This window comes from Prinia subflava, chromosome 5 (genome assembly GCF_021018805.1).
Source record: "Prinia subflava isolate CZ2003 ecotype Zambia chromosome 5, Cam_Psub_1.2, whole genome shotgun sequence".
NCBI classification, from domain to species: Eukaryota; Metazoa; Chordata; class Aves; order Passeriformes; family Cisticolidae; genus Prinia; species Prinia subflava.
The window spans coordinates 61,877,845-61,899,997 of NC_086251.1; the positions used below are offsets into that span (position 1 = coordinate 61,877,845).

General features: G+C 44.0%; 1 protein-coding gene across 1 annotated transcript; it reads right to left on the bottom strand.

Annotated features, from left to right (window-relative positions):
* Positions 1-974: 974 nt before the first annotated feature.
* Positions 975-20,896, bottom strand: KLHDC1 (kelch domain containing 1). The gene is made up of 13 exons (XM_063399749.1): positions 20,494-20,896; positions 18,076-18,146; positions 16,622-16,739; positions 15,920-16,038; positions 14,435-14,513; positions 13,504-13,587; positions 12,582-12,665; positions 7,980-8,038; positions 6,233-6,345; positions 5,737-5,809; positions 2,991-3,075; positions 2,309-2,367; positions 975-1,928 (listed from the first exon to the last, which is right to left on the bottom strand). Exons 1-13 carry the CDS (start codon positions 20,593-20,595, stop codon positions 1,754-1,756), a joined length of 1,221 nt encoding a protein of 406 aa, XP_063255819.1. The 5' UTR covers positions 20,596-20,896; the 3' UTR covers positions 975-1,753.
* Positions 20,897-22,153: the final 1,257 nt, after the last annotated feature.

Genomic DNA, 22,153 nt, shown 5'->3' on the forward strand with positions numbered 1-22,153 from the left:
TGAGAACATCCAAACTATCCAAAAATCACCCTGGGGGCACCTGAACCACCCCGAAACCCACCCTGAGGGCACCTGAACTACCCGAGAATTCACCCTGGGGGCAGCCGGGCATCCCAAAATTCACTCTGAGGCTCCCTGAACCGCTCCAAAATTAACCCTGGGGGCACCGGGCACCCCGAAATCTGCCATGAGGGCACCTGAACTACCCAAAATTAACCCTGGGAGCATCTGAACTGCCTCAGAATTCACCCTGGAAGCACTTGAACCATCCCAAAATTAACCCTGGGAGCATGTGAACTATCCCAAAATTCACCCTGGGGGCACCTGAACCTCCCCAAAATGAACCCCGGGGGCTCCTGAACACCCCCAAATTAACACTGGAGAGATCTGAACCTCCCCCAAATCAACACTGGGAGCAAAAATAACCATGAGGGCATGAATTCACATTGGGGGCACTTGAGCTCCCCCAAAATTAACACTGGGAACTCCTGATCAACCCCAAAATTACCCATGAGGGCACCTGAACCCCCCCAAATTCACACTGGGGTACCTGAACCTCCCCAGATTAACCCTGGGGGCACCTCAGCCCTCCCAAAATTAACCTTGGGGGCACTTGAACCCAACAAAATGAACCCTGGGGGGCACCTGAGCCCCTGGAAATTAACCTTGGAGGCATCTGAATCCACCAAGTCAATCCCAAACCTCCAAAATCAAACCTTAGGGGGCACCTGCGCTCCCCAAAATCAAACACTGGGGGTCCCTGAACCCACCAAAATCAAATCTTGGGGCTCAGGGGGCATCTGCACTCCCCCTTCCCAAAAAAGGAGGGGAGGGAGTTCAGCACGTAAAATAAGGCTGTTAAAATAAAGACTTCCTTTTTGAAACTAATTTGCTCCCCGCAATCCTCTCTTCCCCCAAATAATTAATTTTTACAGATTTTAAAAACATCAAAAATGCGTTCAAAGGCCTCTTGATTCAATGCTCTATAAAATTTTAATGACTGTGCTCCTGTTAACTAAATATTTGAAACAGAAAAATAACCAGTACTACATTTGCCTTTTTTTTAAACAATAAATTAGCAACCTTGTTGTTGTTTGTTTTTTTTTAACAAGAATGAAATATAAACTTTGCACATCCAAAATACAATTTACAACTTATTTCCAAAAGGATTTCCTGATGGCAGAAACAGTGAAACCAGGTGATGAACTGAAGTTTTCCTATAGAGACCAGGTGATGTTGCAGCTTTTTCTTTCAAGTTTCACAATTCCCTGATGCATTTTCCTACTCGGAGTGTGAGGTGTGGGGCTCCAGGGTTGGATTTTGGTCAGAGCCTGGTGGAATCAACATTTGGTGGTGGTAAATTTGTTACCTTTAAGACTGACAAGGTGTGAGTGATCCCAAGACACCGAGCTGAATTTATCTTTTTGGGAAGGCTGATGGGGATAAGGCCAAGGAGGATTTTTAGACTTAAACCATATTTTTATCCAGCTGAAATGGATCACGTCCCCTTCCAAAAGAACAAAAAGGTTGTGAGGGCTGTGTGGCCAAACCCACGACAGCAGAGGTGAACAATTATCTAGAAATGAAGTTGTATCAGTTTTCCATAACGCAGGAAACGGGAGATTCCCATAAAAAAAAAGGATTTGTTGCCAAACTTCACCCAGAAACCCAGCTGAACACAGGGCTGCAGTGGAACAGCAGCAAAGTTCATGAAAAAACCTCTCTGGGGTGTCCCACAGCTCCCTGCCCTGCTTCATGTGGAGAGGAGCTGGCTCTGCCTCTCTGTCTCAGCCTTCCTCTCCTGCCTGTGGGTCATGGCAGCCCAAAAAGTGATTTTTTTCAGCACTTCCTGCAGAAGTTTGGATGGCAAGCAGGGAATTTGGTTCTCCAAGAGGGCTGCGTTCTTCCCAATGCAGTCAAGACACAGCCTGAGGAAGGGAAGTACAAAAAAAAGGAAAAAAAATGAAGTGAATGGTTTATGTTATTACAAATACTTAATAAAAGCTGCTGATGTGCATTAATTACAGGTGTTAATTACAGGTGTTGTGGGTGCACGTGCAGGGAATTACACAGCAGCAGTGATTAAACTGTGCAGCCTCACACGTGGAAGGGTTCAAGCATTTCCTGAGGAGGTCATTGGGGATTTCACCCAATTTCTGCAGGAGCACGTGGCTGGAACAACCCCTGGGATAGTGGGAGGTGTCCCTGCCCATGGAACACCATGGGATTTAAGGTCCCTCCCAGCCTAAACTGGGATTTAAACCCCAATTTTAAACCCTGGTTCTGGGATTCTGTAACTTCAACTCACCTGAGCAGGGAATAAGGCTGAGTCTGAAATATCAACAAGTCACTGCAGTGATGCAGACCCTGATCAAGAGACAAAGAGAACATTAGAATGGCAAACAACTTCTCTACCTCAGCAATTTTCTACATCAATGTCACATTTATTACCACAAGCATGATTTAGAAATATTATACTTGACCAGCTATTTATAAGGAATCCGAATTACAAATTCCTCTTTTTTCTGTCAGTCAGTCTCAGGTGGGGATTCCTCAGTGGAATCTGTGGTACGTAAATGATAATTTACAATCTGTGGTGTGTAAATTATAATAATTTTTCAGTGGTGTGTGATTTGTAATGGTTTCAGTTACCAATCTGAACAAATTCTTTGAGCCAAACTCATTTTGGATTTTTTTGGGGGGTTTTTTGTGTGTGTGGATTTTTTGGTTTTTTTTTTCCCAATTAAAATACTGTATAAAAATATATTTATGAATTGATTTGCTCAGAGGTTTTGGACTCCCCTTCTGTGGAAGTGTCCAAGGCCAGGCTGGATGATGCCTGCAGCAACCTGGGATAGTGGGAGGTGTCCCTGCCCATAGCAGGCAGTGGATTAAATGGACTTTAAGATCCCTCCCAACTGAAACCATTCCATGATTTTTTAGGAATTACAATTATCCCAGTGAGGGGATTTATTATTCAGTTTACTGACCGTGTCCATAAAAAGCAAATCATCTTTGCTGCCCCCAAACACCATCACTTCTCCCTCCTGCCCAAGGCAGGCCGTGTGCCACAACCTGCAAATCAAACCAGAAACTCAATGAGTGCCCAAGAAACAAGGACTTGTGTGTCATCAGCAAGACAAAGCCGTTAGTTCTGAGGTAAAAAATAACACCTTAAAATATATTACTTGTTTGTTTAATAATATAAAATAGGAGAGCAATGTGACTCCCCACCTCAGGAGAGTTATTTTCATACAGACCAAAAAAATTTCTCATTATTTGACTTTTCTGTGCTCTAGGCTTATAAACTTGGCCTTCTTTATCACCACAGTGGAAAATGTTTAGGCAACTCTACAAACCAAGCTTTTCCTTTTGCAATTTTCCACTTTCTTTGGTTCAGAAGTGCAATTTTCTCGTGGGGGGCTCTCAGTGCTGGATCTCCAGTTTTCCTGTTCCAGTCTTACTCCTCCCCAGGGACTCCCGGGGTCACTTTCTGTGAGTCAGTAACATCTCACCAAGGAGGGATTACGATAGAGACCCCACAGAAGCAAAGCCTGACTTTATGATCTTTCAGAAAGATCCTGCCCCTCAGCAGCCACCCCTGGTGGGATTTACTTTTCATGATCAGATTTTTCTGGTCTATCACCACTGCTGATGGGCTTCAGAGCTGCTGAACCAAAATCGAACTGCTGCAGTTTTATGCAAAAACAAACGTCCCCACTTTCCTTCTCCCTTCACATCAGTCCCTAGCAGGTTCCTCACCTTTCCCTTGCTCATACCTGTGGACAGATCTGTCTGTGCCTGCTCTGCCTTAGGGGGACTCTGGCCTTGGTCACGGAGAACACTGGAGGCCTTTCCTGCCTGGGCTCTGGTGACATCCTAGCTCGCAACCTGAGGCTTTTCCCACTGCTTGGGAGCTCCTGTCCTGCCATGGGCTGCTCTAACTTATCACCTAAACATTCTAACAGAGCACGTTATTGCAGTCACACAGGGCTCCTCCAGCTGCAGCAACAGCACCACACAGCAATGGAAACACTGGGAATCCAGGGGTTAAACACTTTGTTCTCTGTTGAAACCCAGCATAAAAAACGTGGCTGAAATAAAACTGATGGGCAGAGAGAGGAACAGCATCTTCTACCAATTCAGGATCACCTGAGAAGGCAACTTGTTAGAAATTGCTAAAACTGGAGGCTGAAGGAAGTTATTCACTACAGAATTTAGGGAGGGAATCAGAGTTGCAGAAGCATCAGGAGAATTAATTTTGAATGAACACTAAAGGAATTTATTGCAAAATAAGAGAAATATATAAAAGAAGTACACATAGATGTATTACTGCTCTGCATTTGAAGTTTTAAGAGCAACTGAACTGATCTAAAGCTCTTCCAGCTGCAGGGATCCTGCAGAAAAATGAAATTATGGTACAAATGTTTGACACTTAACCAGTTCAGTGCAGGGTCAGGCTTTTGGTGTGGCTCCTTTTAGCCACATTACAGGAGCCATCCTGACCCCCTGGACACATCCCTGTGTCACCTGCTCCAGGTGACCCTGCCCTGGCAGGGGCTGGGCTGGAGGATCTCCAGAGGTGCCCTCCAACCCCAGCATTCCTGACAAAGTCAGGGAGGTTTTGGGGTTTGGTGGGAGCAGGGGAGGTCCTTTGGTTCTATAAAGATTTAGGTCCAGCAAAGCTCCTCAGCCCCACAGCCCAGATCCCAAACTCCCCTGGAAGTGCCTGGGAAGCAGCCGGGGCTCAGGAACCCCTGATCCTCCCAGCCAGGCCTGCAGCAGAGCAGGGCACAGAGGTTATTCCAGCTGAGCTCTGCTCCTGGGGCTGCTGCCCAGCACATCCCAGCCTTTTCCAGGAAAAATGCCATCACAGGAAGGTTTAGGAGACTCAAGAACTGAGCACAGAGCCCTGGCTGCTCCTGATGGCCTCTTTAAAGACTCCTCAGTCTTTAAATACCATAAAAATATCACTGATCAAACAACGAAAGTATTCGGTGAGGCTGAGATCTGAGTTTATTTGGGCTTGAAAGAGTTTCAGGGGTAAGAAGGCAGAAAAGTTGGTTTAGCTGTGGCTGTTGTGTTTAAAAGACAGCCCAGAATTGGATAAAAGAGGAAGAAAATTAATTAAGGTAAAGATATTTCAGTAACAAGGCAGGGAGCAGAGCAGAACTTGACATTTTTGTTTCAGAAAAAATTGATATAAAATTGTGCTGGGAGTTCCTGGGTGAATGCAGGGAATGAATTCAATGAAAATCTGAATATTTACCATCTACAGCAAATCAGTTCAATAGTTTTTAACTTAGAAACACAGATAATGCTTCAAACACTGGGTTAACACTCAATTTTGCTTTTGAACCCTGAAAGAGGCATCAACTTTTTCATGGTTCTTTCCTCCTCTGTTTCTAATAATGTATAAATATAAATGAGCTTTTATTCTTCTCCTGGTTATTCATTCCTCCAATTTGTATGGTTTTGTTTGTGTAACAATAATTTGGCTACAGAGCACCAGGTTAGTTGGACACCCAGATCCTGCAGCACAAAAACATCTTTCCATGCATCAAAGACACAAATTAAAAATGAGGTATGAAGGCAAAAATGGTGTTAAAGCAAGCTATTCAACCACACTGCATTCATATTCTAAACTATTCTTTCAAAATACTGTTCAGGAATTCAAAAAATGCTTCATTTTGACAAATGATTCCATTCCAGCACCCGTGATTTTTGTTTCTGTACCTGGGCCTGCTCTTGGGCAGATGGGTGAGCTGCTTCCATCCATTTGTTGCAATGCTGTGGATCCAACCATCATCTGCAGTGGGAGAACACTCAATGATCAGGTTTTTGGGGACAAAAAATTATCTTTTTATTCACACAAACAGCTCTGAGAGCATCTTTATTTAGGCAGCAGTAACACCAGAGCACTTTGTGAAGCTGCATCTTTTCACTCTCTGTGATTTGATGGTGTCACAGAACCCTCACTGCACTGAAATTCAGAATTAAAACACACCTCATCTCCTTCTTTTGGGTATATTGAGAAAATCACCTCCCCCCAGTGGATTATCTGTGAAATTATTATTTATCTTAAAATAATCTTTGCCAATTTCAGGTTTTTTCATAGAAACAAGTTGCCTTTACTACAAAAGGAACTCCTATAAACTATCCCACCCCCTGTTTGTGTGACCTGAAATGCACAACAGAATTCTGATTATTAACATTACTCCAAATGACTTACTCAAAGGAACATTGTCAGAGCTTAGTCCACCAAAAAGGAAAAGTCTGTCATCCCCTATGGGGGTCAGCGTGTGCCAGGAGCGATCCCTGGGTTTCTCTCCACTGATATTAATCCTGAAACAAAGAAACAAAACCCCAGATTTTCAAACAGTGCTAGAAATTAATTTGGCAGAAAATTTCACTTTGTCCTAGAGACACCTTGGGTATTTTCCCAGTGAAAAACCAGATTAAATACCCAAATTAATTGCATGTACATGTAGGGAAACAGTAAATTGAGATAAAACTGGATGAATCATGAGGGGCTCCAGGCTCTCCACTCCAAGGAAAATGATTTTACACAAGGATTGTGGCTTTACCTCTGACACCAAAGTTATCACCTCTTCAACCTGATGCTCAGACTTTGAAATAAATATTAGTAAAGAGGGGATTTCCTAAGTACAAAACAGATGGAGGTTTATTATTGATAAAATCTCATGTTAAAATATAGAGATTTGAAATCCATTTCAGCTGAACTGCATTGAAATTGATTTTATTTTAGTTGGGTTTGGTTGAGATTGTGAACAGCAAAGATCCTGATATCCCAAAAAAACCTAATTTATCAGAGAGAACTAAACAGGGATTGCAAAAGTGCCCTGCCAAATTTAGCACTCAAGTTGAGGCCAAGCTGCAATACTTGTTTGAATCCAAGTGAAGAAAAAAGGCTTGTAAAATTGGCCAAGGGGCAGCCTGGGCTTTGATGGTTTAAAAAAATATCAAACAGATAACTGATAATTGATAAAATTTCAATTTTCATGCACAAGAAATGATCCCGGTACCAGAAATAACCAAATATTGAATGACAATTTAGTAGAGCTCAAGGTAGGGAAAGCAACTTCTGGGTAGTGGCAGCTGAAATGAATTTTGCAATCTCCTGGATGATAATCCTGGGTTAGCAGGTTCATATTCTGCAATTCCTTAGGAAAGCTGTGTAGAGTTCAGTAAGGAGAAAACCTTGACTGGTTAGTAAATAAAATCATTATTTATTAATAAATATTTATTGGCTCCTTTTGTGATTAAGAAATGAAAGAAATAATGAATCAATATGAATTGAATCATGGAATTATCTTCCGTGAGGTGCCAACAGCAGCAGACACTGTGAAAACTCTTTCTTTTCCCCCATATCTTAAATAGATATTTTTTAAGTCTTAAATCTCTTTTTTCAGTCTCTTTGCAGAGGTGCTGCAACAGCTGAACAGGACAGTCCTACATTTACAGTGACCCAATGTATAAATATTTTATATATACACCATGCTAAATCACAGATAAGTCTTATGAGCTATTCTTGGATCACAATATAGAAATAACTTGAATTTTGGAAAAACCTTCATTTTTTAGGATTTCATGGCCTTTTATGGAAGAGACCTTTTCCCAATTTGTGCTGTAATTAGCCCAACTACAGACAGTCTACCCAGCATTCAAAAAGCCCTAAAACCTGGAATTCCATATGGATAAATGTACCCAGAAAATGAGGGTGTTAAATCACTCCACGCTGTGCTTTAAACAGCACCATCAAAGCTCTGGCGCAGAACAGGAACAGCTCAGTAACCACTATCAAACCCAATTCAATTGAAATCACAATCCAGCAGCTGTTAGGAGTCCCCAAACCCTCATTCTCCTCTTGGAAAAGCTGCAGGAATAGCTCTGGAACTATTTAACAATATGTTTCCATCTTCTAAATTCAGTTTTAAGTGTTACAAAAGCAAACGTACCTTCCAGACCAAGTCCAAGTGTCTAAATTCAGGCAGTGCAAATCATTCATTCTGGTTTGCTAAAACAAAGAAATAAAATCCCACTCGGGTTATTTTAAGCAAACAATAAACAAAATATTTCAGTGAGGCCTTCCTGGGACAGAATATTCCAAGTACCAATAGTCTGAAGCAATCTGTACCCATGTGCCTTAATATAAATCTGAATTATGTGGCAGATGAAACTCACAAAAACCATGCAACTCTCAGGGAAGTGCCTGGCAGAAATATTCCAGTCATGCAACAGCACTACGGGGCCAATTTTAGCTTCTAAAAGTGAAGAATTTTGTGGTATTTATCCAGTTCCTGCAAATGTTTTTAACTTCCATCCACAGAACTCCTGGCAGGGAGATGCAGAAGGTGTTTTACTCTCCTATTGTTGCCTCGTGTTATTTTCCTGGACACTGTGATCAGAAGTTTGTATCCTCCTGTCTGCTCACTACTCCTGGAGTGTCCTGGTGGTGCTGTACTCTGTATATTCCCAGAAAAAGTCCAGCTTTTGTGCTCTTCCCTCTTTTCCTTTCACAAAGTGACCACCAGCAAGGTTTTAGGACCCTTTAGCATTTGCCACAACATAAAAATGGGAGCTCCTTCCACTTTCTTATCTGCCTGGGATTTGAGATGAAGTCTGACTGCCTCGGGGGTGGTGGAGAAGGTGATAAAAGATTTCTTCGCTTGACTGGGAGCTGTGATTCCCCTGGGAGCTGTGATTCCCCTGGGGACTACAAAAACCATCTGGGAAGTAGGGAAATGTTTCTTGCCTTACCTTCCAACTCCTTTTCTCCCTGGGCAGTCCATAGATCTATTAGAAAAAGCCTTTCTCCAGCTTGCAGATCCTCCTGAGGCAGAACTAGGCTGAAAGGAGTGGTTGTACCCCCAGGAGTGAGGCCGAGGGACTCCCAGGGCTGCCCAGCACAGCTCTGGGAAGTCTCTCAGGGATTTCAGGGAACAGCAAGATTTTCAGGAATGCTACAACCTCCTCTGCCAAGTGCTGCTAACCCTGCTGTCCTGGGAAGGGAATGGGAAGCAGCATTTTGGGGAGGGCAACAGGATAAAGACAGACTGTGAGGGTTTGGGGCACTGCCTGAGACATTTTATCCCTCAAGAGGGTGACTAAAAACAACCAAGTGTGGTCCAGCTGACAGCCAGGGGAACAGATCTGTCCTCCACGACAACTCTATCCAGTTTCCTGCTCCTTCTGGTGCCTTTGAAGGGGATGAGGGGATCAAATCATCCAAGCAGAAAGCAAAATGCAGTTGGCATCTTCTGAACATTTGGGGCAAACCCAACAACCTGGCTTCTACAGCTGAAAATATTCAATCATGTTGGAGTGACACAATTTGATATGAGGGGTATCTACCAAAGACATTTGCTGTTATGTTGAAAATTAAGGTTTCAAGAGGATGCTGTTCAAGACCCCCTCACTGAGTTTCCTTTCCCAGGCATTAGGCAGAAGCTGGAGAAGCTCTGTTCCCTGCTCCCTGGGAAATCAATGTGTTATCACCTTTGCATTCTCATCACTCAGCAGCTGGACAGATGCAGAATTACAGCAAGCTCATTTTGAATTCGCCAGCAGCTGTCCAAGGTTCAGGCCTTTAACTGATAAAGCACCTTTCTACCCAGCCCTTCCTGGGGAAGCTGGAACCACACAGGATCATCTCTTGTCACACAGCTCTCCTGCAGTTCTCACAGATTTCTGTTTCCAGCTCTATTCCATTATTCTGCTGCCAATCCTGAAATGATTTTTAATTGGCATAAGAGCACCAAACCTCCTAGGAGGGCTGGCATTTCCCTTGGAGCTCCAAGGGCTCCTGAGACACTCTGCTTATCTCTGGCAAGTTCATTTCTTTGCAGCCCAGTGCACTTTAAGCAGGACCTGCTTTGTCTCAGGATTAGCACCAGGAAAGGCTGTGAGGGTGACATTATTCTCAGCTCACTGCTGGCACAGGGAACCTGCAGCTCTCCCTGCTGGATTTACAATCAGCTCCTCCAGCTCCAAGCTTTGCCAAGAGGACTGCAGCTCCATGGGTCTTCTGAGCTTTGCTGACAGGAGGGGTGACAGGAAATATAAACATGCTTACATTAGGGCACCAGATGTGTGAAGAGCTGCTGCAAAGGCTTTGGTTTATTTACTTCATTCTCAACATGAATTTTTTCCACTTAAATCAAACATAAGACTCACATCAACTTCTGGACTAACTCTCCTTCCTTCCCACTTTCTCCCATTTCTGTTTTTCCAGGGGCTTACCTGAAGGAACTGAGTCCACATAACACTTCTGAGCCTGTTTTCAAATGATTCCTGGTACAACTGATTCTCATCATCATCACCATCATCATCATCATCATCTTCTTTTACCAGTTCTAGCTCCAAGTTTGGGAAAAGGTGCCCTTTCCTCCCAGAAAGATGAATAGGAGAAGCCTCATGACACTTCCTGGCCCTTTCTGGTTCCTTGCAGAGCCTTTTCCCTGGGAAGATTTGTATTATGGTGAACTAGAAGGAGAAGGAGGAGCAGAGCAACCCCGTGTTTGCTCCTTAATTTCTGGAGAAAAGCAAAACTTCATCCTTTGGGGAGGAATTATTGCTGGTGTCAGGAAATTTAGTGGTTTTCTGCTGTCTTTAGCTTTTTCTTTTCATGACTTACATTAATTCCTCAAGCCCCACTGAATGTTCCCTCACCTTTTTATGTCTCCTTCCATTTATTTCTAGGACAGAAAATGGATCAATAATAATCACCAAGGTGAAAATTACACTTGCTGCTCTCCTACAGAATTAAACACAGCTTTCCACAATTTCACTCTTCTCTGACAGGGGCTCCCAAGCGGTTTCACTGAAATTTAGCAAGTTTCTAAGGAAGCTGAAGAGAAAAACCTTTTGAGATCAGAATGCTGTAGTCAAACAGAGCCAAACAGAAGCCTGAGGGCAAATCCTCTGAGGGCAGTGAAGGAATTACAGGGGAGCTCCAGCTAAATCAGAGTTTCCCTGGCAGAGGCTGCATGGAACCCCAGCTGGAGCCAGAGCAGCTCAGGAGTGCAGCAGCCCCGGGTGAGCACAGAGCCCTCCCTGACAGGACCCTGAGGGAAGGAGGCTCTGGAGGTGCTCAGGAGTGACTGGCAGGGCAGCACCAAATCATCCAAGGGTCCTCTCCATCTCCACATTTGGGTTTTTTCCCTCTCAGCTCCCTGAGGGAGGAGCAGGACTTGGCTGTGGTCAGCAGGGGTTCAGCTGTGAGCACACAGGACAGAGGCACAGGGCTCACTCAGGGCATGGATGACCCTCATTTTTCTCAGATTTCTTTATTTCCTTCAGTTATTTGCAAACCCAGCTTGTCCAAGCCTACAGCTCTGGGAAATGCTGAGTGCAACTCTCTCAGGCTTGAGCAACAGTTCCAGAGATCCTGAAGCAAAGGTCACATAATGGCAAGAACAAACAGGAGCAATTTTAATTCTTTTCTTTTCTGTTTGCTCTGGAAGGGCACTTAAATAAAAACTTCCTGCTGGTGTGGGAGGCAATTGAGAGTGGGAAGTGGCTGGACATGGTGTGGTCACTCTGCCCCTGCCTGGAGTGTGGGGCTGGTTCCTGTCTGGAAGGAGAGCAGATTTGCCAAGGGAATGTTCCAGCAGCAAAATCAGGGAATGGGGAACAAAGTGCAGCCTTACACTGCTCTGTTTGCCAGGATTTGGGAATACAGGGGTGAGGCTGTGGCAGCTTTCCAAGGTGGAGCTGGAATATGTTCATTCTCAAACTTCTTTTCATTCCCTTCTCTTTTTTTTTAGATCAGAACTACAGGAACACAGCACTGGGAGCTCTCAGAAGCTTCTTCACTGTCACTTTTTGGAGACAGAAAACATCCAGGCTCATCCTCTAGCTGAGTAGGATTAAAGGCTCTAAATCAGCTGTAGTGAAAAGAGCTAAAAACTTCAATTAAAATAAAACACAAGAGTGCACAGTCACTGAAACTGGGAGGGATTTGGACTTGCCTTACAGGGCCTGTTTCTTACATCAGTGCTTCAGCAGAGAGGAACTGAGCAGAAAATCTCCTTTAATGAGCACTGGAGAAATTCCAAGTGTTGCTGAGAGGTTTGAGTGTCTCCCTGCTTAGCAGTGGTGGCTTCATGGATTTTAATCAGGGGGGTGGTGCCTATGGCTTTTTTTAACTTAAAAAGAGTCAGGAAGAGTTAAAATTACACAGCTACAATCCAGCTCTAAATCATACATGCACAGTTTGCATCCTTTTGTCTATTACCTCTTCCAGACATCAGTATTTCAGTCACTTATGTGCAAAAATGGCAAAATTCAATGATAAAGCCAACTCAAATCTGTTATTTACCACACAATCACCTGTGTTTTACCTTTTTTGGGACAATCATTAATATTACAGACAGAAATATTCTTCTTTTTGTAGAGGGTGATGACAAGCAGCATCCTGGATTCAGAGCCCTGAACATCCAGGTTAGGCCAAAGATATTTGGGATTTTTTTTTCCTACTATAAAATGACAGAAAAAAACACAAACCACCAAACAAACTGCCAGGAAAATAATATGACAATAAGAAAATATTAAATTACCAGCACTCGTCCTCCAAAGATGTAACCCTTATTTCCCAGCACAGCACATGTGTGAGCTGCTCGAGGCTGAGGTGGATCTGCACCCTGAAAGAACCAAAATAATCCTTCAGAACATCAGCAAATCTCCTGGGCAGTTTTATTTTCTGACCTACAAATCATCAGGAACTGCCACTAAAACCTCTGCAAATCACATCTTAAAATTTGATGTTATATCCACATGCCAAAAAGTCCTCCCTGTGGAAATCAGAACTAAAGGTGGCAAAATTGGCTTTTACTGTGCAATGGTAATTTTAGATTTTGCATTTGGTTTTATAGGAATTTTTGAACATCTTGTAAAGCCCATACAATGATCTCAGACACTCTTTAAAATACATGACTTCTGCTGAGTGCTTAGAGAAATTCCCCTAGATTTTAGGAACTTCATGGAATATTTTCATCTCAGTAAGGCAGAGCTCTCCTGCTTTCAGGTTATCTATGTTAATTATACATTAATTAACACTTTTCCAAAGGGCTGGAGCCCTCTGGAGCCAGGCTGGCAGAGCTGGGGGTGCTCAGCTGGAGAGGAGAAGGCTCCAGGGAGAGCTCAGAGCCCCTGGCAGGGCCTGGAGGGGCTCCAGGAGAGCTGGAGAGGGACTGGGGACAAGGGCTGGAGGGACAGGACACAGGGAATGGCTTCAAATTAATAGAAAGGAGATTTAAAATGGATATTGGGCAAGAATTTCTGGCTGGGAGGGTGGGGAGGGGCTGGGATGGGATTCCCACAGCAGCTGTGGCTGCCCCTGGATCCCTGGCAGTGCCCAAGGCCAGGCTGGAGCAGCCTGGGACAGTGGGAGGTGTCCCTGCCCAATTTCCAGGTAACAATAATTATTCAAAACTCAGGAAAATCCCAATTGTGTCAAGATGTGAGACTAAATCCACTCACTCGAATTGTTGGTTGAGACCAGGTCTGTGTGGTTGTATCAAAAACATGAACATCGTTGTGCCATCCCCAGAATATCTGTCCTTCCTAAAAAAAAGAAGAAATTAAAAATGATTAATAATTTTATTTTTAAATCTTTCTGCTTATTGAAAGATCCAAACCTGGAAGGGATTTGTCCAAACAGAAAATACACTAAAACAGGCATTTAATAAAACAGTTTCATTAAAAGGTGTGATGATATTTTTAAGAATGCTGCAGCAGCTTGGATCCAGTTGAAGGTCAGCAGCACCTGGGGATGTTTAGCACCTGAAAATTGGCTTTGGGCCCCACCATCAGACACTGCAGCAAATTTCACCTTCTGAATTTTATTGTAACACTGAGAAATTAATAGACTGTAAAAAAACAATTCTTGTGTGTCAATCTTGAACATTTCACATCAGGAGCTTCCTGTCAATGCTCTGCTCAGTCATCTTTGTATTGATTGTAAGAAATTACTGTAGCAAAGTTGATAATCCAGGCATCTTTCTGGAGAATAAATTCAATAAATTAACTCAGAGTATTTGTCAGTTAAACTTGGGAAGCTATAAATTTCCCAATGTCACTTCAGAGAAATAAATCACAAATGTTTTCTGGGAGTTTCAGCTTTAAAATATGCCTTCAGGTTAAAATCCTGCCTTTTTCCTGCTTTGGCAGCATTTAATTCATTGCACTCCAAGCCTAGCCCTGGGAACTTGGAATATGCAGAACAACCACCACTCCCAACGTGCAATATCTGGAATTTCAAACCTTAAAAAGATTCCAAATTTGCATTTCTGCTGATGCTATAAAGAAAAGAAAAATCAGATTCCCATGCTCATCGAGGATGATAAAAAGGATCTTTATTTTTCCCCAATCAAAAAGCAGAAATCAGTGGGAACGGGGACAAATCCCTTACCCAAAATGCATCGTGGACATCGAAACAATCACTGAGCTCGTTGTGCTTCCTGCAGCCATAACCTCCAAAATAAATGAGCCTGAAACAACAAAACCACTTCACTGAGCTGTTTAGTAAACAAGATCAACAGGAATAAGCTGTAATGGTGAATATTTTGGGTTACTGCTGCACTAGCAGTAACACAATGGGAATATTTTGTGTTGCAAACCCAAACAAGGTGAAGGTCACAGCCACACCCTCAACAAACCTGACTGAAACCCACACAAGGGAATTATTCAAGACACCTCAAAGTCTCTGTTCCCCTCTCCAGAAATTTATTTCCAGTGCTGTTTTCAGGCAAAAATAGGAAATAACAGCCAGGACAGAGAAATGCCTCCCTCTCTGCCCTTCTCTGGTGAAGTTCCTGTGCTTCTGCTGCATTTTTTGGCCTTCTGTGTCCAAGAAATGTTCCCAAGGTTTGTCCCACAGAACACAAAAAGTCTCTTTTTGGCTGAAAATGAAATTTTCCAACCAAGCACTCCTGAATCTCCCATTGCAAGGATCCTCACGCACGTCCCAGCCCAATGTTCCGGCCAGGAAAGGCCGTTCATAAATCATCTTTTTTTACATCCAAAGCTTCCATTCCATCACCTAAAACAAGTAATTTTCTCAGCATGCAGATGACACAGTACTCTGAATAAATGCATTTAGTTTTGAATAGTCTTATGTTAACAGCTAGGGAGTTGTTCAAATATCTGTATTTTCCCATCTCTTGCAGTTAAATTAGAATTACAAAACCAAGATGTGGCACCCAGGGGCACTGCACAGCTTAGATGTGGAGTCCAGAAAGAGAGAAATCATTTCCATCTGATAATGTTCACTATAAATCACATTCTGCCTTGTTTGTAACAGTTTTCATAATAAATCACTGACAGGGCACCTGCTTGTGATCACTTCTGCCTCATTATCCAGACATTTTCCATAATAAACACAAAATCTGGGGTATTTCTGTTTAGCCAAGTCTGTTTTCTAAACACACTTAGTCACTTTTCCAACACAAATGTCCAGGCTGGCTCAGCCCTTGCAAGATAAAAATAATCCCTGAAATGCCTTTGCAACTGGCAGCTGTTGAAATCCTTGGAAATATAATAAATGGATTTAATGCAGGTAAATATTTAATGCATAAAAGAATGCATATGATGGAGAAAGTGATTTTTATACTGTGTTTTAATGTGTTAAAATAATATAATAGATGAATATTAGCTTTCTAAAGTATAAAACATTGCACAAACTTCCCCTAAATATCCCTCCCCTCTCCTAAAGTGGGGGTTTATTCACCATTAGCTCAGCTTACATGTGAGGAAACTCTGGTACAAAGTTGTTACGAAATCCCCCAGCAAGTCAAGCTAAAAATCAGAGTTTCCTCCATCCCAAACCTGAGTTCTCTTCACTTTTAAACACTTTCTCTCTGCATTTAACACAAATTAAATCTTTTCAATGTGTTACCTGTTTTTGTACACCCAGCAGGAAAGTTTGTCACGAGGTGTGGGAGGTTGACCTTTAAAATTTGTGATTCTTTTCCACCTGTAGGTTCCGGTTTTTGTTCTCAAATTGACGTAGTACAGCTTGAAAGGAAAAAAAAACAACAATGTTTTCAGTATAAAGCACAAATCACCACCAGAAAAAAACAACCCACCACCCCCAGAAGCCTGGAAGTCAAAGAGGAACTGGCAGTGAGTTTAGAATGGCAAATAAACCACAAAAACAAAGTTAAAGTGGGAGAACTGGCAGAAAGTCTCATGAGAGGCTCCATTTCATTGCTTTTTTACTCAGGAGTCAACTCTGACTTTATTTGTATTAATGATAAAACAACTGATTTCATCTATTTTGTTAATTCATTTTCAGCTACAAGGAAAGCTGGTAGCTCTATTTGAACCTGAATTATTACCTGCTTATTTAAGGAAGTGAATTGCCATCAAAGAGCAAAAAGAAAAGTAACTTTCAGAGATTAATCTCAATTAAGGTTGTTAACATATTTTTAAAAACCACTTGGGAAAGCACTGGTATAAATATAGAAAGTTTTAGAAAAACAAAGTTTTTCCTCAGATTCCTCTTTAATGCAAATACAAATACACCAGATAAACAGCAAGGTCAGTATTAGTATTTATTAAAATTCATTGTTATGGAAAAAAATGAAGACTACAATACCCGATTGCTGTATCCTTTATCATCAAATCCCCCAAAAATGTACAGCTTCCCATTGATGCTGGCCCCACAGCTGCCTGACATGGAGGTGGGCAACTCCCCTTCCATCAGGTGCATTGTCCTGCAATTAAAAAAAAAAATACATTAAAATGTATTAAAATTAAAATACAATTAAAAAAAAAAGCCCCTTCAAATCTGCCAAAATGTAACAATCCCAAACAGATTCATTCAGAATTTTTAGATTTAAAAGGTGAAAATGCAGTTTGGGCCATAACTGGGATCAGGAGCTCCAGGTGAAGTTGGGCTCCTGTGGGGGAAGAGAACTTCCAGGTGCACAGGGTGTGCTCATGAAGTATCTTGATTTTTCTGGGGCTGAGATTCACATCAGAAGAGCTTTAGTGGAGCTGAACTGTTAATTGTTTGAAATCTGGAAATGCTATTAACTCCAGGAATTCCTGAAATGAGGATCTGGCATTGCTGGGATGTCAGAAATGGAAAACTGAGGCCCCTGCTGTGCCCTGCACGTGTGAAACTGTGCTGAGAGCTCAGCCAGGCCAGGAGCTGATCCTGGTTAAATATAACCCTGAAAAAAGAGTTCTGTTTAACCCAGATCCCGTTCCTGATCCCTGGGAGCACAAACTGCTGGGTGGGAGAGCAGGGAAAACCAAGGGAGTGGGAAGGGGCTTTGGGCAACCCTGGCCCACAGGAAAGGGACAGCAAATCATGGTCTGTAGGGGGGAAAGAAATGGGGAAAAAAGGGAAAAGAGAGGGGGGAAAGGGGAAAGAATGGGGGGAAAGGAAATAAAGGGTAGAAGAGGAAGGGGGGAAAAATGAGGAAGGGGGAAAAAATGAGGAAGGGAAGGGAAGGGAAGGGAAGGGAAGGGAAGGGAAGGGAAGGGAAGGGAAGGGAAGGGAAGGGAAGGGAAGGGAAGGGAAGGGAAGGGAAGGGAAGGGAAGGGAAGGGAAGGGAAGGGAAGGGAAGGGAAGGGAAGGGAAGGGAAGGGAAGGGAAGGGAAGGGAAGGGAAGGGAAGGGAAGGGAAAAAAAAGAAGTGGAGGGCAAGAGAAAAGGGGGACGTTCTGAGTTATTTCTGAGTTGCAATGAATATGGAATACCAAAAATAATAAAGACATAACTGTAACTAGATCAAAAGCCCAAGTACCCAGTGTTTAACTGTTCTAACATCAAAGTTAATGTAAAAAAACTAGGCCAAAAGAAACTGCCACGTAAATGCACCTGTGTTAACAGAGCCTGGAGCCAACCATTTCCAACATTCCCGTGAACACAATCATCAGACTCCAGCAAGGATTGTGCTTCCTGCAGTTCATTTGCCAGCATGGGTCTGTCCCTCAGTGTTTACATTAAACACCTGCTATTGGGCATGACCAACATCCCTGCAGGCTTTCCCTGCAGCTCAGTGACAAAAATCAGTAATTGAATATAAAAGGTGCCACTTGCCATAGCCCACTGTCCATGTCATAGATCCAGAGCTCATCGCTGGGCAGATAAACTTCATTTTCTTCAATGCACTGAAAGGGAAACGTGCAAATGTTAAATCAGCTCTGCTGCTCGTGTTTGCACATGAAATGCCAGGCCACGTTACTCAGCAACACTGAATGATCTCAAGGAAATCAGCTGCCAGAGCAGAGTCACACCCCAGTGTTACTGCTCTGATCATAAAACTAAATTATTTTAAAAATAAACAACTTCACTCCTCCTCAGGACCGCTCAGTAAAGGCACAGATTGACCAACTTAACATTCTGCCATGAAAAGATGTGTAACAACATCAACCAGATTTGAAGCTCGTGAATTAAAACTCATTTTAGATACTTTTAATCAGGAGCTGTTTCCACTGGCACAGTGGAAAACTGTAGAAAAAACCAGAATATATAAGGTGGACTGAGAACACAAAAAGTTACTTGGAGCAATAGCTTGAAAGACCAAGATGTCAAATACAAAGGCAAAAATTAATTCTTCTGTGGAAAAAAGATTTATAAAGATTACCTTAATGACAGAGGTCATTAAGAAAGAAGAAAAATTTAGCAGCTAATGATGAGGAAAAACAACAAACAGGAGAGGAAGCCCAAAAAAATGCAGTACTCGTGGTGAGTAACAACTACAGCATTAATTACTGCCTTGGAACTAGAAAGAAATTAAAGCCTGGCCGTGAGTAAGCAGCCAGTAAATAAATAAATGTCAGTAAATAAATAAAAACTGGCTCAAAAATAAATGAATGCGAAGCAAGTTAAATACAAAACTAAAATTTAATTAGTGACAATTCAGTTACTGATACTGCTGACTTGAAATGATGTTTTATTAGGACTTTCTCACTGTGAAAGGTGCCAAGGAGGCACGTACATCTTATTTTTGGTACATTTATTCTGCCAGGTACCTCTGCTCTGCTGTTACACACTCCTGGCAGCTTCTGCAGCGTGCACAAGTTGACTCAGTTTAATCTGGGTATGTCAGAGGTCGAGCACTTGCTCCAGAACCAGCTCTGAGCAAACACACTGATGCCAAAAATAAAGTTTGCTGGGCAGGAGTCCACCAGCAAGACGTGAAAAATGATTTATCTGTGTAAAGGGCTGCTTAGAGAGCAACAATTTTCATATTTTCAACAGATAAATAAGTAAAACTACTAAGAACACTTGCAAAGTTTATCTGCTAAACTTCATATACATTGTCTGTTTTGAATGTGCCACGAACACACAATTTTTTAAAGGACAACCTTTGAAAACATTGTTTGTGCTCATTAGTTCAACCTCAGTTTTAAAGACTAGAGCATAAAAACTCCTAAAGGTTACCAGTGAGTTAGGGGATATTTAGTTATACAGAGTATTATGGAGTTTAAATTCATGAGTCTCTCACTAGAGTTCTTTGCTTGAGTATGGAAGGACAAGCTTTGAACATTTTAAAGTTACCTTAGACCATGAAATATATACAGAATGTGAAATATCTTTATAGAAATAACAGTTTCCACCTGATCAAGACCAGGAATTACACCAAGCACAGGTGTTTTCAATTTTATGGCCAGTGGGCACAGACAGACAAGATGAACATATAAATATAAACAGAAAAACAACAGGTAAAACTAAGTAGATGTATTTAATGTAGTATGGTTCTTAGCTCCCTTTTGGATTGAATTCATAGAGTTAAAAGATACAAGTACTTATGGCAGAACCAGAAGTGTTTTTCTTATATATAAAAAAATAAATTGTGGGTTTTAGCCTGCCACCAGCTTGTTTTTGAGGTGACAGCAGTGCTTTATACAGGAGGAAAACACACTGTACGCACCACAATAAATAAAAGACACGGGCACTCAGCAGCGAAAACATGAATTACACCCTGGAAAAACTGAGCCACAAATTACAGCCGTCGAGGCTTGAAGGGAGACGCGCTGAGGAACGAAGGGCGCCTTGGAAGCGGCCGGGAGCGAACCGGCTCCACCAGCCCTTCCCACACGTGCTCCGTGACGGAGGCGGCTGCAAACGGGGCAGGAGGAGGGCGCTGATCGCGGTCTCGCCGCGCAGGGAAAGGGCGGTGGATCGAGGCGACCGGAGCGGCCGCCGCCGTTCCCTCAGCGCCGTCCCCGCGGTGTCTCCCGGCCGTCCCCGTTCCCTCAGCGCCGTCCCCGCGGTGCCTCCCGCCCGCCCCCTCAGCGCCATCCCCGCCGTCCCCTCAGCGCCTCCCGCCGCCATTCGAACGGCGCGCGGCCGCCGCAGCCAATCAGCGCCCGCGCCGCGGCCCCGGGCGCCCGCCGAGGGCTGAGGGGCGGCGGGGGGACCCCCCTGCCCCGCCCGGGGCTCCGCTCCCCGCGCCCGGAGCTCGCTCCCCGCGCTCCTTCCCGGCTCCCCCGCGTCCCCCGCCCGCCTTACCACGTATCCTCCCCACACGTAGAGAAAGTTCCCGTCCACCACGGCGCAGTGGCCGCTGCGCTCCTCGGCCACGCAGAACTGATCCGCGGGGTCCGCCGCCATCTTGGGGGGAGGAAGAGGAGGAGGAGGAGGGAGGAGGAGGAAGCGGCTCGGCTGCCTCAGGGCTCGCGTCCCGCCACCGCCTCCTCCGGGGGAAGCTGCGGCTCCGCCGCCGGTCGCTCCTCTGGGGCGGACGGGAAGCCGGGAGGGTCTAAAGTGTGGGGCGGCACCCGGCGGTGGGAGCGGAGCGGGAGCTCCGCGCTGTCCCCGGTCCCGGGCAGCAGTGCCGGGCTGAGGCGTGAGGCGGAATGAACCGTGCGGGAGGATGTGAATAATGCGGGAGGATGTGAATAATGTGCGCGAGAGGAGGAAAGAGGCACCGAGGATAGGAGAGCTAAGCACAAACCACAGGGCAAGGAAGGGAAGGAGGAGCTGGGGCCCGAAGCGGGACGGGGTTTAAGGCTTCAGGCAAGGGCATGGAGTGATGGACAAGGAGGAATGGCTTCAGACTGCCAGAGGGGAGGGATGGGATTTTGGGAATTGGGAATTCCTCCCTCTGAGGGTGAGGAGGCCCTGGCACAGGGTGCCCAGAGAAGCTGTGGCTGTCCCTGGATCCCTGGAAGTGTCCAAGGCCAGGCTGGACGGGATGTGGAGATGCCCATGGCAGCAGTATAATGAGAAGGGATTTAATGTCCCTTCCAACCCAACCCAACCCATTCAGTGATCCTGTGAATTCTGTGATAAGCACAGCAGAACTTCCTGCTCTCAGGAGGTGAGACAAGCCATGCTCCTGCCAGAAACAGCAGCTGGTATTAATTAAACACTTGGACAGTTCCAGTTCTTACTCTCTTTTATCAACAATTGAGTCAGTTCCAGCTAACTCAGTGTCCAGCTGGAATTAATAGAATTCAAAATAAAACAGGTACAGCTCTTCAGAAATAGTAGAATAGAACTTGGGAGAAATGTTCTTTAGCATTTTATAAAAAGGCACCGGAAAGTAATTGTAAAGATTTTCTTGTGCCAGTAGGACATATGCTTCCTCTGTTGGATTAGGAGGGAAGATGTTATTTATTCACATTCATAAACTCGTAATATTAATTACAGAATCTCCTGAATTGGAAGGGACCCACAAGGATCATGGAATCCAGCTCCTGGCCCTGCACAGACCCGCCAACAATCCCACCCTGGGCATCCCTGGCAGCGCTGTCCAAAGGCTCCTGGAGCTCTGGCAGCCTCGGGAGTGTCACCATTCCCTGGGGAGCGTGGGCAGTGCCAGCACCCTCTGGGGAAGGAACCTTTCCCTGAGATCCAACCCAGCCCTCCCTAACACAGCTCCAGGTGTTCTCTCAGTGCTGACACAGAGGTCAGCACCTGTCCTGAACTCTTAAAATGAGGCAATGTACTGATAGTGCATTGGCATGGTTGTTAAAATGCAGGAGTCAGCATTTGGAAGAGGTAAAAAAACCATGGGAAGCAGACAAAATCTATCTATAGATGTCTAGGTCAGGTAGAGCTGCAATGTGCTGTCTCAGGAGATGGGATTGTGCCAGCAGAGCAGTGACAGACATGAAAATGAGCTGTTTGTCAGTGTAACAAAACAATTCCATGGAGGCAGGTAGAT

Coding starts and splice junctions, on each gene's coding strand:
- KLHDC1 (XM_063399749.1), bottom strand. CDS start 20,595: ATGGCGGCGGACCCCGCGGATCAGTTCTGCGTGGCCGAGGAGCGCAGC. Junction 14,514..15,919: donor TGCTGGGTGTACAAAAACAG/GTAACACATTGA, acceptor TTGTTGTTTCAG/GCTCATTTATTTTGGAGGTT. Junction 13,588..14,434: donor ATGTCCACGATGCATTTTGG/GTAAGGGATTTG, acceptor TCTTTTTTTTAG/GAAGGACAGATATTCTGGGG.